Source organism: Mauremys reevesii, linkage group 5, assembly GCF_016161935.1.
Source record: "Mauremys reevesii isolate NIE-2019 linkage group 5, ASM1616193v1, whole genome shotgun sequence".
NCBI lineage: Eukaryota > Metazoa > Chordata > Testudines > Geoemydidae > Mauremys > Mauremys reevesii.
Window position 1 is genome coordinate 57,418,878 of NC_052627.1, and position 15,820 is coordinate 57,434,697.

The 15,820-nt window shown below is 43.4% G+C and overlaps 1 protein-coding gene across 18 annotated transcripts in view; it reads left to right on the plus strand.

The window, feature by feature from the left end:
* The first annotated feature begins 406 nt into the window (after window positions 1-406).
* DCLK2 (doublecortin like kinase 2) overlaps window positions 407-15,820 on the plus strand; it is a 137,662-nt gene continuing 122,248 nt past the window's right edge. For 15 of the 18 annotated variants that reach the window (XR_005599635.1, XR_005599634.1, XR_005599636.1 and 12 more), the window contains exon 1: window positions 2,007-2,840. Coding sequence is in view for 13 of the 18 variants with exons in the window: in XM_039542024.1 (XP_039397958.1) it covers window positions 2,420-2,840 (421 nt within the window). In the remaining 5 variants the exon portion in view is untranslated. Of the gene's footprint in view, window positions 459-2,006; window positions 2,841-6,186; window positions 6,276-15,274; window positions 15,386-15,820 lie in introns of those variants that run through there. The other 3 variants (XM_039542028.1, XM_039542027.1, XM_039542029.1) reach the window with 3 other exon arrangements.

Below are 15,820 nucleotides of genomic sequence, written 5' to 3' on the forward strand. Positions count from 1 at the left end.
TCCAGGAACTGGGGCTCTAGGTACTGGTTTATAACAAATACAGACCTGATACTAAAATTAGTAACCTAAGTAAGGAAATGTTTAAAAAATATTAATATTTTATCCCCTCCTCATTGACAATATTTATTTCAAAACAGTAAAAAAACCAAGTAACCTGAAGCTAACTGGGCTGGTGACCTAAAACACAAAGGCCAAATTTTAAGCTCAATTACACTAGTAAAAACCCCTAGAATAATTCCATTGAGGTCAATGTTGTCCCAATATTGTAACTAAAAGGAGAACTCAGACATAAATATTTAAGACAAATAAGTTCTGAGCAACAATATACTTTTTATCTAGATAGAGAGCTTGATTCTGATTTCACTTATACCACAGAAATACCGTTAACTTACACAGATGTGAGAGCAGAATCTGGCCTTGTGTCCTTGTGACTTGAGAGGATGTTTTACCACAAGAAGGTAATGTATTTTCAAGTATGTAATTTAATTTTCCTCCCGGACATACAGTAGGTGCATCAGCAAAACAAAGAAACAAAGCAAGTGGGAGAGTGAAGAGATCCTCAGTTCTGTCCTTGATTTTCCCTGCTTTTGCCAGGTTTGAGTGGCAGGGCTTGTCTTCACTGAAGTTAACTAGCTCTTACCTGGGAGCTGCTCTCACCTCCCTCCCATCCACACACACAACTTTAATTCCCCTGTGATGGTGCTTTACACACTAGCTGGCTGACCCCTACCAAATTCACAGTCAATTTTGGTCAATTTTATGGTTATAGGATTTTTAAAATTGTAATTTTCATGATTTCAGCTATTTAAATCTGAAATTTCAGGGTGTTGTAATTGTAAGGGCACTGACCCAAAATGGAGTTGTAGGGTGAGTTGTGGTACTGCTACCCTTACTTCTGCACTGCTGCTGGTGGTGATGCTGCCTTTAGAGCTAGGCAGCTAGAGAGCAGTGGCTGCTGGCCGGCCAGCCAGCTGCTGCCGGCAGCAGCACAGAAGTAAGGATGGCATGGTATGGTATTGCCACCCTGACTTCTGCACTGCTGATGGCAGGGCACCACCTTCAGAGCTGAGCACCTGGCCAACAGCTGCTGCTCTCCAGCCACCCAGCTCTGAAGGCAGCACAGAAGTAAGGTTGGCAATACCATGACCCCTTAAAATAATCTTGCAACCCACCTGCAACTGCCTTTTGGGTCTGGGTCTGGGTCTGGGTCAGGCCCCCCACCCCCAGTTGGAGAAACATTGTGAAATCTGTAAGGTGTACGGTAAAAACACACAAAAGACCAGAATTCATGATCCCGGAGGCGTTTTTCATGGCCATGAATTTGGTAGAGCCCTAGGTACAAGCTACCGCCTGAGTGCAGCTTACAATGGGGTTGATAACAGGCAGCTCCTGCTCAAAGCCAGCTGGGCTCATTAGTGCAGGAGTTGGTGTTTGTCTAGGACCCGGGAGAAGCCCTCGCCTACCTCAGACGTTGCATTGCCATTAACGCGGACTGGCGGGGTTGCAGTCGCAGCTCGCTTCTCCGGTTGGAGCCTCAGCGCCCGGCTATAGAAGTCGCCGGCATAGAAAGGCGTAGGGGAGGGAAACTAGGGGGCCGGGCGTTTGCTTTTGCACAGGGCAGTTCGGCTAACAGCCTTCCCCAGCTGCGGCTCCTACCCGCTGGAGCTGTGCAGGGCGGGACCGCTGACTCGGGGGCTGTCTGCTCCCGGCGGAGCCTGGATTTGTGCCTCTCCTCTGCGCCTTGTGGGCGAGCGGCAGCCGCGAGAGGCATCCCCCTGCCTGCAATCCGCCCATGTGATCCGAGCCCCACGGGCTCCCGGCGCGCTGTGGGGGCAATTGGCGCTGGGCATTCCGGATTGGAAGGCGCTGGGAGCGGGCGGGAGAGAGATGCCTTCCCCACCCCCCACCTTCTCCGCAGAGAATGGCATGATTGGGGACATCATGGCTAGCAGCATCCTCTTTATTGTGTGAGGCTGCGTGGCCACAGCGCGGAGCCAGCAGCCCCCGCCAGCAACTCCTCAGCCTCCCGAAGTTTGTGCCCCGTGTCCTAGCTGCTGCTGCGTCCGGCCGCGAGGTGCTGAGTTAGGCTTTCCTGAGGCAGGCAGCAGGGATGCGTTTGTGAGTGGGTGCATGTGTGTCTTAAGAGGGGGGCAAAGATCATCACGCCGCAGGTCAGTTAGTCCCAAGGGCAACGTTGGCGCTTAGGGGTGTAAATACCGAGCAGGGTAGGTGCAGCTCTCTCGCCAGATCCTTCCAGGTGGGTGGCTCGACGTGATGCTAAATTAGGTGTGCGCTCTATCTGCATGCCCTGAGCCAGGCTTAGCGGCAGGTTTCTGGGGACTGGGCCCCGGGGGGTCTGGGGCAAAAGCAGGGGGACTAGCTGTTGGAAGGGGGGAGGGTGCAATAAATAAAGCAATAAATGGCCAGCACCAGGAGCATTGAGCTGGAGCACTTTGAGGAGCGGGACAAAAGGCAGCAGCGTTCGGGGGCCCGCAGAGCGGGGACCGGCTCGAGTTGCAGCAGCAGCTCCGGCCCCAAGGGAAACGGGCTCATCCCAAGCCCCGCGCACAGCGCCCACTGCAGCTTCTACCGCACGCGGACGCTGCAGGCCCTCAGCTCGGAGAAGAAAGCAAAGAAAGCCCGGTTCTACCGCAATGGGGACAGGTACTTCAAGGGCTTGGTGTTTGCCGTTTCCAGCGACCGCTTTCGCTCCTTCGATGCTCTCCTGATCGAGCTCACCAGGTCGCTGTCGGACAATGTGAACCTGCCCCAGGGAGTCCGCACCATCTACACCATTGATGGCAGCAGGAAACTCACCAGCTTGGAGGAGCTAGTGGAAGGTAAGAGAGACACCTGCAGCTGCTGGGGAGTAAAATCCAGGCTGCACAGAAGGGCTGGCTCCTGAGAGGGGCATTGCTCAGGCTGGTCTGACCTGTTATTTTACCTTGTATTCCTGTAAGGTACCTTCTCTTGTTATTCCCCCAGTATGCTGTGCCTTCCCAGTCCCACCCCATCTACACAAGACATTCACATTATCCCGTTGTGTTTTCTCTGTCTAAATGCACAAGGCACCTTAGCAAGAGTAGTTACTTAGGGTTGAATTCTGTAACTCCATTGGCTTCAATCCAGAGTTAATCTGGATTTACACTGGTTTGGAATTTGGCTCTCTTGCATCTGTAGAGGTTTAAAAAAACAAAAAAAAAACCCTAATGAATCTTTGGGAGGTAGGTAAGTATTAATCTTCTTTTAGAAGCACAAAGAGGACACAGGTGCAGAGAAGCTGCCCAGAAGCACAGGCCTAGTCAGTAAAAGCTACATTTGGAGCTCCATTTTTTTGTTTTGTGCCTATTCCCCTACCTACACCATTCTCCATCCTACCTATCCCCAGCCCCCTCTCACTGGTGTTTCCCTACGGCTTACCCAGAGGTACTCTATGGTAGTGTTTGTTATTTGATCTGATGCGATTAACTAACTGGCTGATATTTTGTTTCAACTATAGGATTAGTAATACATTTTCAGGATGTATTCCAGATATTTCTATTTGTTTGGGAAGGGAAATGTTTTAATTTAACTCCCATAACATTGTTTTATGTTAATATTGCTGTTTCACCCATGGCGATTCAGACTTGTTCAGAACAAGAGAGAGCCCTTGCATTGTGAAATACTCTGAAAACAGTCATCCTGTAGGAGCCTTGATATTTATATTTTGGCGTGTAATGGACCAAACTGGAGGCATAAGTCCCTTTTTCAGAAGTGACTTAGGACTAAGACCCTAATGACTTTCAGTGACACTTAGGATCTGACGGTCCAAACTATTACAAGTGTTTTGAAGATGCAGCTTGGCATCTAGTGGAATATTGAAAAGTGCCTAATTCCTATTAAAATTTATGGGAGCTAGGTGCTGAGGCACTTCTGAAAATCTCAGTGGGCAGCTGTCTGCATTCTAGGTGCCAAAATACATTTTAAAAATATGGGCAATTGCTCTTATTGAAAAAGACTCCTTCTCTGATTTGTAAGGCAATGGCACTTGCCTTATGCAGGGATAGGAGAATCTTGTGGAGTTCTTGCAGACTAATCCTTGTTTTTGCAAACCTTCTCTATAATGTAACACCTATAATCCTCCTCCAATCTCCTTTTTAAAAAAAGGGACTATTCAATTAAAAATTCTACTTAAAAGGTACCTGTGCTGCATGTTTGGGTATGCAATAGCTAGGCTGGTATAAGTGGGTGCTCTGCGTATGATGTATAGATAGTTTCCATCAACGTTTTCATTAGTTGCTTGCTCTCTACTTATTTTTTCCATTTTTTTTAATTGGACTTTATTCCCCCTGTGGTCTCTCTTTCATGGTCTTGCCTAAACAGAATTTTCAGTATCATTTGAGTCACTCTTTCCAACACCAGGAGTGAAATCCTGGCCCTGTTTAAGTCAATGAGGCCAGAATGTCACCTCAGATGTTTAAGTGAATATGAAATTAGACAAAAGAAGTTTGCCCATCTCTAGTCTAAAAATGGGTGCCTAGTAAAAGTGATCTTTTAAGTCAGGGGTGGGCAAAGCCGGGGGCCACATCTGGCCCTTGAGCTCCTGCCACGGAGCAGGGTCCAGGGCTTGCCCTGCTCTGCACATGCTCTGCACATGCTTGGTCAGAAGGGAAGAGCAAGTTTCCAGAAGCAGTGGCATGTCCCCCCTCCAGCTCCTACACGTAGGGGCAGCCAAGGGGCTCCACACGCTGCTCTCGCCCCAAGTGCCACCCCCACAACTCACATGGACTGGGAACTGTGGCCAATGAGAGATGCAGAGGCGGCACCTGTGAATGGGGCAGTGCGCAGAGCCACCTGGCCACACTTCCACGTAGGAGCCGGAGTGGGGGATATGCTGCTGCTTCTGGGAGATGCTTGAGATAAGTGCCTCCCAGAGGCTGTACCCCTGACCCCCTCCTGCACCTCCACTCCCTGCCCTAGCCCAGATCCCATTTCTACCCTTTGAGCCCCTCAGTCCCAGCCCAGAGAACCCTCCTGCACCCCCAACCCTTCATCCTCATCCCCAGCCCCACCCCAGAGCCCGCACCCTCATCTGGAGCCCTCACCCCAACCCCCTGCGCCACTCCGGAGCCCCCTCCCACATTCTGAACTCCTAATTTCTGGCCCCACCCCAGAACCCTCACTCCATCCCGCACCCCAACCCCCAATTTTATGAGCATTCATGACCCGCCATACAATTTCCATACCCAGATGTGGCCCTCGGGCCAAAAAGTTTGCCCACCCCTGTTTTAAATAATAGTTAAATAAATTTAATGCCAAAAAAAATTGCTTGTTAAAGTGGTTTCATGAAGGAGGGATTGCCTGTTTTAGGTGGCTTTTAGTACAGTTATTGTTAAAACTGATTGATTCCTATCAGGATCATTATAAACTTTCATCCGTAGTATCTTTTTGTTTTTTTTCATGTACTGGTTAGAATCATCAGGACAAATTCTGCTTCTACACCTCTGCAGTCTTCTTAATTTAGGTGGGGTTTTAAGGGTGCAGTTGAGGCCAGTATTTGTCTCTCTTTTGTTATATGCTCATTGAGTGTGCCCTTTTGTTTTATTCATCAGATGCACAGCAACAACAATAATACCGCTATTGAAAAATCACTTTCATGGTTCTCTAAGTAAAATAAAAGGAAAGAAGATTCCTAATAATTTGCTCATTTATCCATGATCAACACAGCTCACAGGAATATTCAAAAAGTCCTTCAGCATCATGATTGGATTAGCATATGCTCCAATTAGCACACCAAATTTCACCAGCATTAGTTTCTGTTATAGATCTGTTTACCATGCATATAGAGAAGAGAAAACCCTGAGGCAGGAAGCATGGTGGGGCAGGGAAAAGAGTACAGAAAATGGCTCTACCATCTATGAGAGCCCATAGAAACCCTCCTTTGCAGTCAGAACTCCATCAGTTTGGTGGATAAACACTTATTCTTTACTTGCTCTTCCCTTCTTACCAAGCAGACTTGAATGGAAATCCACAGTGGAATTAAGCCTTCTAAAAAGACATTGGCAGTAGACTTGAATTGTCTCTGCACCATTAGTAGAGTTGCATATGTTGTAAATACAGTGGAAGGCTCTTGTGTATGGTAACTGATGGCCAGGTACCAGAGCCAATGTAGCCACCTACCTCAGTCCTTCATGTCTCTGTTGGCAGGACAAGCTATATGTACATCCTGCCCATTTCTGCGGCTGATGCTTGGAGCCACAAGAGTTCTGATTTGTTGGCTGCAGCAGCTGTATCAGGTGAGCCTAAAGAGAGCCCCAAGCCTCTGTGACCAAGCCAGTAGGTGCGGTGTTAAGCTTGTCTCAGCTCAGAGTCACTCTTTACAGCTCTAGACAGATCCACTGCAGATGAGCACTTTAAGGCAAATTTGCTATTTGTCAGTTTGGCATATAAGAACTGGCTGATCAAACCCTGTGTCATGATATTCTGTATCAGCTAAATTGAGATGCTACATGCTTTGTCGGTGGACTTGGGCACATACAGTAAGAAATTCTATTGACATTTAAAAAAAAATCAGGCACTACTGTTCTTGTTGTTTGTTTAATGTATATAGTGTGCCTATAACTTATCTATAGCCACAAACAAATTCAACAGCACATATCATAACAATAAATGTAACCTAACAACTGCCACTTAAAAATTTCACATCCTTCAGCAAGTCTGGTTAAACATGCTTCGCATCATGTTCTGAAGGGCATGCAAACTCATGGTCTGCTGGACCAGAGATGCTGAGCACATTCCACAGAGACTGGTCTGTTCCCAGCTCCAATAGATATAAATATCTCTGGATTGTCAATTTGACAACTCAGGTGCCTGCAGAGAACGTGAGGAGAGAGGAATCTCTAAGGTTCTGATTCTGCTTATGTTGGAGTTAATGGAAGCAGGGCTGTGTCCTTTAATATACAGGACCCAAATGTGCTTGGCAAAATCATCAATAGTGTGAGCTGTTGGGAATAGGGAGAATAAGATTTTATTTGGGATACACCCTCTTGCTAAACCCATGTTTCTCACCTCTATAGTATATATCCTTGTTTGAGAACAGCGGGATATTGTGTGTGTAATTTCTCCCCATCCTTCTGCTGATGTGGCGCACACACTTACTATATGTGACACCGACAAAATATTCTTGGTTTGGGGTAACAGGATTCCCACGAGCATTTTTATATTTCACCTTTATATAGCCATAGTGGAACAACTTTTTTTTTTCTTTCTCTTCCTTCCCACTCCCAATGATTAATTGGTTGCGTGTGGGACATAAGATCAGTTTGCAGAAACTGTGGTATATCTGAGATTTCTAGATAGGTGTCTAGTCTTTTTTAATTCTTGAAATGACTTTATATTACCACTCTGTTGTTTAGGCACTAGGAATGGGGTGAAAACACACCATAATTCTTCAGTGGCAGAAGCTGGTGCTCATGACTCTCGCTCTTTCTTTAGCATCTTCTGTTTTACTTTTTATTTTTTTACTGGCCATGCAGCCTCTCATTATCAGATACTTAGATTTTTCTGGAACTAGGAAAATATTGAGGCTCCTTGGCCGTTTTAACCAGGAGATTTTTTTTTTTTTTTTTGGACTTCTGGAAGAACCAGGAAAAAGTGGTCTTCATCACTGATGAAAAAGGCATTCTAATGTGGCAAGTGATAGGATATCTTCAGTGCTCTGCATAGCACAAATACTCTTAATAGCATTTGCTTTCAACAGTTATAGTTAAACCTCTTGTGGTATGTCAGCACCACTGGCAACATACTCAAAGTTGTCAAGGATGCTAGGCGCATGTACAGAAGCCCTTTGGAAGGATGTAGAAAGATTCTCAGTAGGGCTGTAATTATCCATGGCAGGGAGCAATGTCCCAGGATATTGTTTTATCTGTCCTGAGGAGATGGCTATTTCATGTTAGCAGGGAGCAGAAGAAAGAAAGCATTGGTGGGAACCAATTAGTGAGTGATCCAAGTACTTACTGCTTTTGAGTATTATTGTTGCATTTCACAATATCGGGTTAATCCTGTTAAAGTACTCAAGATTATAACTGATGTGTGCTTTTATCAAGTAGGTCAAGAACATCTTTCCTTGTGCCAGAACAACCAGATGCTAGCACCAGCTGGCAATTTGTATCTTCACTGCTTGCAAAAGGCACAATTATCTTCTGGCATTGAAGCCAAAAGCCAGGGCACCTCAGAAATCATAAAAAAGGTAAAGGGCAAGGATGATCTGGCTGGTATAACACAGAAAGGTAGATACTTTTTTTAAAAAACAACGCTTCTAAAATATTTGCGCATCTCAAATATATGCTAACTGTATTGGTGAGATGCAGTGTTTTCAGTTTACATAGGAAATGTTAGTGCAATAAACTGTTGTGATATGAACAAAACCACCATTAGGGATCTCCTTAGTATGAAAAAATTGTAATTTATGGGAGTGTTTCTCAGGGTAGGTGTCTACTTCTTGTGGGTAAGCCAAATGATAGAATCAGCAAGCTTGATAACCTGTGGCCTTAATCATGCTTTTCAGAAAATTTTCATCTGTACCCCCTTACAAAGTAGAAGGTGAGAGCAGGGGCAAGCAGAGAAAGGACTAGGTGAGAATGAGTAAGTGTGGCATCCTAGCTTCTCAAAGGGTCTGTATCTGAGGAGTTTAAGTAGATTGAGGACAAGAACATGATCATTTGTAAGTTGTCCAAGAACCTAAGAAATCAGGAAGGAAGGAAAATGAAGTTTACTAGTGCTTTGGAAATCTGGTTTCCTTGTGGTATGAAGTAGAGAGAGGATACTCTAATGATTCTTTAAATTGGAAGGTCAGAGGGAATAGTCATCAGTAGCACTACGAAAGAGTTAGGTAGAAAGAGTTTGAACAGGGAACTAGCTGTATCCTTATTAGAAGTAATGGATGATGTGAGAATGAGCTGAGGCTTACGAGACAGAAACATGAAGGGCAACCAGATGCCTGCTTTGACTTATGTGCCTCAAAGTGGCGCACTTGGAAAAAAAAATGGGGACTGATGGCTCTTTCTCGTGGCTCTTTCTCTGGGGACACTCATAACTGTGTCATCTATTCTACTCTGTTGTGTAGTTTCTCACTGAGAAGCAGGACACTTTATCTCAGCCTCAGGAGATAATAGAAGCCCATTAACACCTAACAAAGGCAAACCAAGGGCCATATCTCACCCCAAGATTCTTGTTCCAAATCTACTGTTCAGAGATTGAGTAGAATACGTTTGATACCCCTCTCATATTGTCATCTCCCAGGAGTGCACATAGGTTCTTTTAACCTAATGCTATAGTTATAAATAAGAAGCATTTTCATTCTAAGCTGACATCTTAGGTATCTGTACATTTGCAGAAAAATTTGCCTTTTGGGCTGCTTTTCATATTTGTACTCTGCTTAAAGGCATATTATTTAAAAATTTCAGTAACTTTAGTTTAGCCGCTTTTGTTACCTGAACTTAGGCCTGAATCCACAAAGGGACTTGGTGCTGCATTACTTAACTTCTAAGTGCTAGGAAAATCACTGAATCAACAACTGGGATCCACAAAGCCTGTGTTAGGTGCCTAGACTCCCTGGCCTATACAGTACTTGGGGAGAGAGAGGTGTCCTAAGAGTGGGAGGCACCAAAACCAGCGTAGTAGGCAGGGAACGGCTGAAAGTCATGAATGGGAGAGAGGGGTGGGATCCTGAGCACCTCCCCATAGTGCTAGGTGCCTAAGTCTGTCTGTCTCTGATCCACAGCCAGGGAACCCTTTTCCTGTAGCATGGGGGAGGGATAGCTCAGTGGTTTGAGCATTGGCCTGCTAAACCCAGGGTTATGAGTTCAAACCTTGAGGGGGCCACTTAAGAATCTGGGGCAAAATCAGTACTTGGTTGTGCTAGTGAAGGCAGGGGGCTGGACTTGATGACCTTTCAGGGTCTCTTCCAGTTCTATGAGAGAGGAGTTAGGTGCCTGCCTTGCTCTGCACAAACTGGTTGGAGGAGGTGGCAGAGATGGTCATTAGAACTTTTAGCTCAGTGATTAGAGCACTCACCTGGGATGTGGGAAACCTAGGTTAAATTCCTCCCTCTGCTTGATAGAGAAGATTTGAACAGGGGTCTCCCACACTTCAGAAGAATGCTCTGACTACTGAGCTATGGAACATTCTGATTCTCCCTCAGTTTCTCCTCTTGAAGCTAGTTCACTTTGTAACAATAGAGTGATTAGAGTAAGGGTCTTGGACCTCTGAAGTGGATGCCCTAACCACTGAACTCTATAGAGTCATTCACTCTCTGGTCCAATGACTTTTGAAGCTATTCCACTGTGTTTAAATATTTAAATAAGAGCGATTGAGACCCTCTCCTGCTGACATAGCTACCACTGCTTGTGGGAGGTGGGTTAATTATGCCAATGGGAGAGCTCTCTCCCATTAGCATAGAGCGGCTACATGGGAGAATTTATGGTGGCACAGCTGCAGCGTTATAGTTGTGCTGCTGTAAGGTCTCTAGTGTAGACATACCCGTAGGTGCCCAAGGAACTTTTTACCCTGAAAATTTAGGCAGTGAGTCAGTTTAGGTGCCACCAGGATAAAGCGGCAGCTGAGCAGTTTTGTGGATCACACTGGGACTGAAGTGCTTAAATCAGGGGTTTAAACACCTAAGGCCCTTTGTGAATCTGGGACTCAGTGTTCTCTCCTTGTGTGTATTCACCCACGAAAACTCATGCTCCAATACTTCTGTTAGTCTATAAGGTGCCACAGGACTCTTTGTCGCTTTCTACAGATCCAGACTAACACGGCGACCCCTCTGATACTCTTCTCCTTGTGTTGGCATTCTGAGAACTCAAGCTCTTTTGTTTTAAAAAAATTAGTATGTACTCAATCCTCAGTCAGGAATGTAAACTTTATTGACTTTGAGAAAAAAGAATACATATTGAAAAATGGTATAAGCATTTAAAAATAGTATAGTGCACATGCCCAATGTATCTTATCAATTTAAATATGGCTGTTCAGATACACATATCTGATTTTAAAACACACACACACACACACACACACAAAGTTACCTGTGTTAATTTGAATGTGTCTAATATTTGGGTAAATGGACTAGCCTTTGCTCTATATCTGGAGCAGTTCAGTCTTGCATATCATGTGATGATTATAAAAATCTCTTAATTTAAACCAAGGAAGAGAAGCATGAAAAGATCCATTATTGCAATATTCTGGTTGAAGTTTTAACTGCATTTAAAAAGGAAACTGAACTACCAGGGTTCTGGAAATTATGAAGAAGATTCTGATCTGTTACCGTAATGTAAATCTGGTGTAAATGAGAACTGAATCTGGCCCTTTCATTTCTTGAATTCCCTAAACTTTGTGTAATTTAAATTTCCATCATAACCTTATTTATTACTGTACTTGATTGTTTTTACTGTAATTTGGGGGCAGGAAAGAGGAATGCTATTAAATATTAGTATGTGTAAAATTGGAGACAACTTATGGTATCTAGAAGAACTAGATGGAAGCATCTTGTGATAGTGGATGCTGGTTCATACTTAGTTTCCCACTATATCGTTATGCAGCTTCCAACATATAGGAAGTATGGCAAAGCACTTACTGTAAACATTTTATAATGAGACCTCTAAGATAAACTCATTGACACTCCAGGAAATACAGTGAACTGCATTACACCTATTCTGAACTGAGAGAGCTGAATGGGATCATCATATTTTGTGAATACAGAGGGTCCGATTTTGCTGTTGTTACTTGGGTAAAATTCGTATTGAAGTCTGGGGGAATCTAAAACTGTAAGGCTGTGTTCAGAATGGCGAGGTTTAAATGGAATATCTGCAAATCTTCCTTTGGCAAGCTGTTTTTGATCATGAGACATCAGAACACTTCTGGCTTGCTTCTTAAATGTGTAGCCAGTTGGCTGTGATGTATAATGTTCACGCCATGAAAGGCACTGAGATATTTGGCAACTACTTTCTTAATGACCATATATAATCACAAGTCACATACAGTTTTATTGTGTGGTGCTGTTCAAGATTTTTTTTTTCCAATTTCATTATACATCACAGCCAACTGGCTACACATTTAAGAAGCAAGCCAGAAGTGTTCTGATGTCTCATGATCAAAAACACAGCTTGCCAAAGGAAGATTTGCAGATATTCCATTTAAACCTCGCCATTCTGAACACAGCCTTACAGTTTTAGATTCCCCCAGACTTCAATACGAGTTTTACCCAAGTAACAGCAAAATATTTAATAAATTTATCTGCTTAAAATCAGGGGAAATAGTATATCCCAGTTTTACATGAATCCAGAAAATAGTTGGTCTCAAGAACTCCCTTAATTATCATAAAAGGACAGTACCCAGCTCTCTTATTTTTTCTCTAATCTGTGCAATATCAGTTTTTACAGCTGCATAGCCAAGAGCCTGAGATTTTTGTAGGGTGTTCTGTAAACTATTCATCAAAAGGATCCAAAAAGCCTTGGATTAGGGTGTGACAGGTTTTTCTGTGTAGAATAAAATGTTGGGGAAATTTTTAGTTTCCCAACCCAAGGGCAAACTACTTAGGAATTTGGGTCTTATAGGCCGGTAACATTTGTTCTTCATGTGTAACACTCCAAACTCTGAGGCAGAGAGTAAGAAACAAATTAAATTATTTGTTGATTGTATAATGGTCCAAAATGTCAACAGATGTTCTATCTTTTTAAACAAGCATAGGCCTTATTTGGGGATTTCTTATTACCAGGAGGATTTCTGCACAGAAAAGATGTCACTTCTTGATTGTTGCAAACACTAGTCTAATAAATTTTTGGATTTTACATATGCCCCATTGAAATTAGAATGCCAGCTTGTGAGGCGCTTTCATACTTCTGCCAAAATAGTTCTGCAGCCTGGCTGAGCTTCCTGCAGAATAGTTTGTCTGGATACAGAAGCCAGACTGTAACCTATTTCAGTAGCGCTCATATTATTTCTGCCTAATAAGCCTCTTATTGCTTAACAAAATTTCCTTTTCATCAGCGTATAGTTTGCTTTTATATTTGTAATTAGCCGTGCAATATCTACGTAACAAATTTCACATTACCATCTAAAAACTGGAGAGTTGATGATTTATGTTGAATGCCAGTGTTGTACATCAGAGGTTCCCAACTTTGGTGTTTATTTTTTGGCTGTGCACCCCTTCGGAGAGTCATGTCCTATGTGCACCACACTTTTTCTAAGAGAGAGTATTTCCTTGGATGTCTAGGGTCAGGGAGTTCATCCTGGCTAGGTGCCCAACTGCTCCCTGGCCTGTGAGCATCTCCTGCCTGGGATATGGAAGGTCCAGGAAGGTGGCCCCAACTGGATGCAGAAATCTGTGCTGTGCCCCTCTCCTCATGCTCCTGTCCCTGGGATCCCCAGAATCATTCACAGGCCACAGGCTCCTCTGGTCCTGGCTCAATCACCAGCTTGCAGGTGCAAGAGCCTGTGTGGGTAGGCAGAAACTACCTCCCAAGGGGGTGCATCTGTACCTGCCCCTGGAGAGTGAGTGACCTGGTATAGAATCATAGAATGTCAGGGTTGGAAGGGACCTCAGGAGGTCATCTAGTTCAGCCCCCTGCTCAAAGCAGGACCAATCCCCAGACAGATTTTTGCCCCAGATTCCTAAATGGCCCCCATAAGTATTGAACTCACAACCCTGGGTCTAGTAGGCTGTGCTCAAACCACTGAGCTATCCCTCCCCCTCCACCTCTGGCACAGGAAGAGGCCACCAGGTCCCCTTGCTCCTCATCCCTTCCCCATTCCTCCAGCCTGGCAGCAGGAGCTGGAGCAGGACACTCAGCTAGTGAGAGAAATTATGTTATCAGCAATATTTTGAAGAAACAAGGGAAAAGTCTTAACCAGTTGTATGTCCCACAGTTTGAAAGCCACTGCTGTATACTAAAGACTCATGCTTTGTATTTTCAGCAAGGCAATTGCTATATGTATATGCCATTTGTGGCTGTTATGCATTATCTTAAAATATTTCAAACTGTAGATTAATGTAAAGTTCACTGCATATTAAAGTCAGCAGCATATTTACATACTTCGAAACACAGCTATTATGTGTATGTGGAATCATGCTAATCCTCTAGGGATGATACGTTTATGAGTGAATTGAAATTTAGGGTCTGATCCAAAGGATTCCCATGATTTCTGTGGCCTTCATATCTGGCCCATAGTCTCCAGTTTAGATAATATGTATACAAATCTGAAATGGGAAAACCTTCTATAGGAAAGTTGAAAAAGCAGCTAAACTTGCATTATGTTGGGCTGGAATTGCCTTTTTATGCATTTGTTACATTGTATTCAATGATATTTAGAAACTATTTCATTAATATGGGTTTAAATATGGAATGTAACCCTGGGGGAAAATATTTCTACACATCAATGTTTGTATTTAGTGGGAGCTAATAATCACAGCATCAGAGGATTTTTTTTTTGTTCAGGAAATCAAAACTTTGAGTTCAAATGGATTTAAAATCCGTTGGTGTAATGGTAAATATAGCAACATATCAAATTCACTGGATTTATACATACAGAATAATCAGTGATCACATAATGTAAAATGCTTTCAATTAAGTCCTACTCTTTCTGCAAAAGAAAGATACAGAGACGAGAACGTTCTTGACACAGAAGAGTCACCTTGCTAGAATACATGGTGTTTTGTAGAGTGTTGTTCAAACGTTAATGCTTCCTTGTCTGGATGGTAGTGTTTTTTTCTCATTTTACCGATGTGGGAAATGGGAGAAGAGTACTAGAATTTGCTGTCTTTTAGAAACTCCATCTGTCCGCCCACTGAAGTGAATCCTATTTGCAGGGCAGCGCTCATTGCTGGAGTGAGGGGTTTCCATTTGCACTTACGTGTGCTAGCTGAAACCTGCCAGTTTGCCCAAGCAAATCAGTGGCAGATCCAAGTTTATTGTTTGAGAGTTCCTGGCTCCCAGTTCCATGCATAACCCATCAGAACATGCAAATTGGTGTCTTAGTTGGTGTAATTAAATATCATTATCAGAACATTTAGCAAGATCTCTGATGGTATTTAGGAATGTTGGATGAAATCCGGGTCCCATGGAAGCCAATGGGAGTTTTTGTCATTGAACTCTCAATGGAGCCAAGACTTCATCCCTTCTCTTAAATTACTGAACCAAGGACACACTCATTTATTTTAAAGAGAGAATGTGAGTTTTTTCCATTTTTAAATAGTTTTCTCTCTCTTTCTCTCTTCTGTTCTTATCTTTGATCTTGCCAGATGTGTAGGCATGCAGGTGTGGTAGCCCAATCTGACCCCACGTGAAGAGAGAGCAGGCATAGAACTGAAAAACAATTGAAAAACTGAAAAAACAATCTACAGTACACTAAGGTGACCAAATAATAAGCCTGTCATGCATCAAACTGCTTGTTAGATCAGTGTTTGTGAACTATGCCAGTTTTTGCCTGTGTATATTGGCTATTCTTTCAAATTCATGAACCTGCATGCAGCCTGTGTTTTGAAATGGAAGTTTGGCAAAGTAGAGCTAAAATATTGAATTTTACACAGTCTGAAATGGATTCTGTAACTTTTTAAAATATTTTAATTAAAAAAACCTCCCTACCTCTTCCTATCAAAGGAAGAAAATTGTAGCACCCCAACCTCACCCACCTCAGAAAAAATCCTAGTAAATAGACCCCATGACTTCCCCAGATGTTCAAGAGACTTGGCCTTATTCAGACCTTGGAAAATGGAACTGATTTTAAAAAAAAAGTTTTCACTGTTCTGGTAGATTAATATAGATTTAAAATATTATAGGAAGACTCT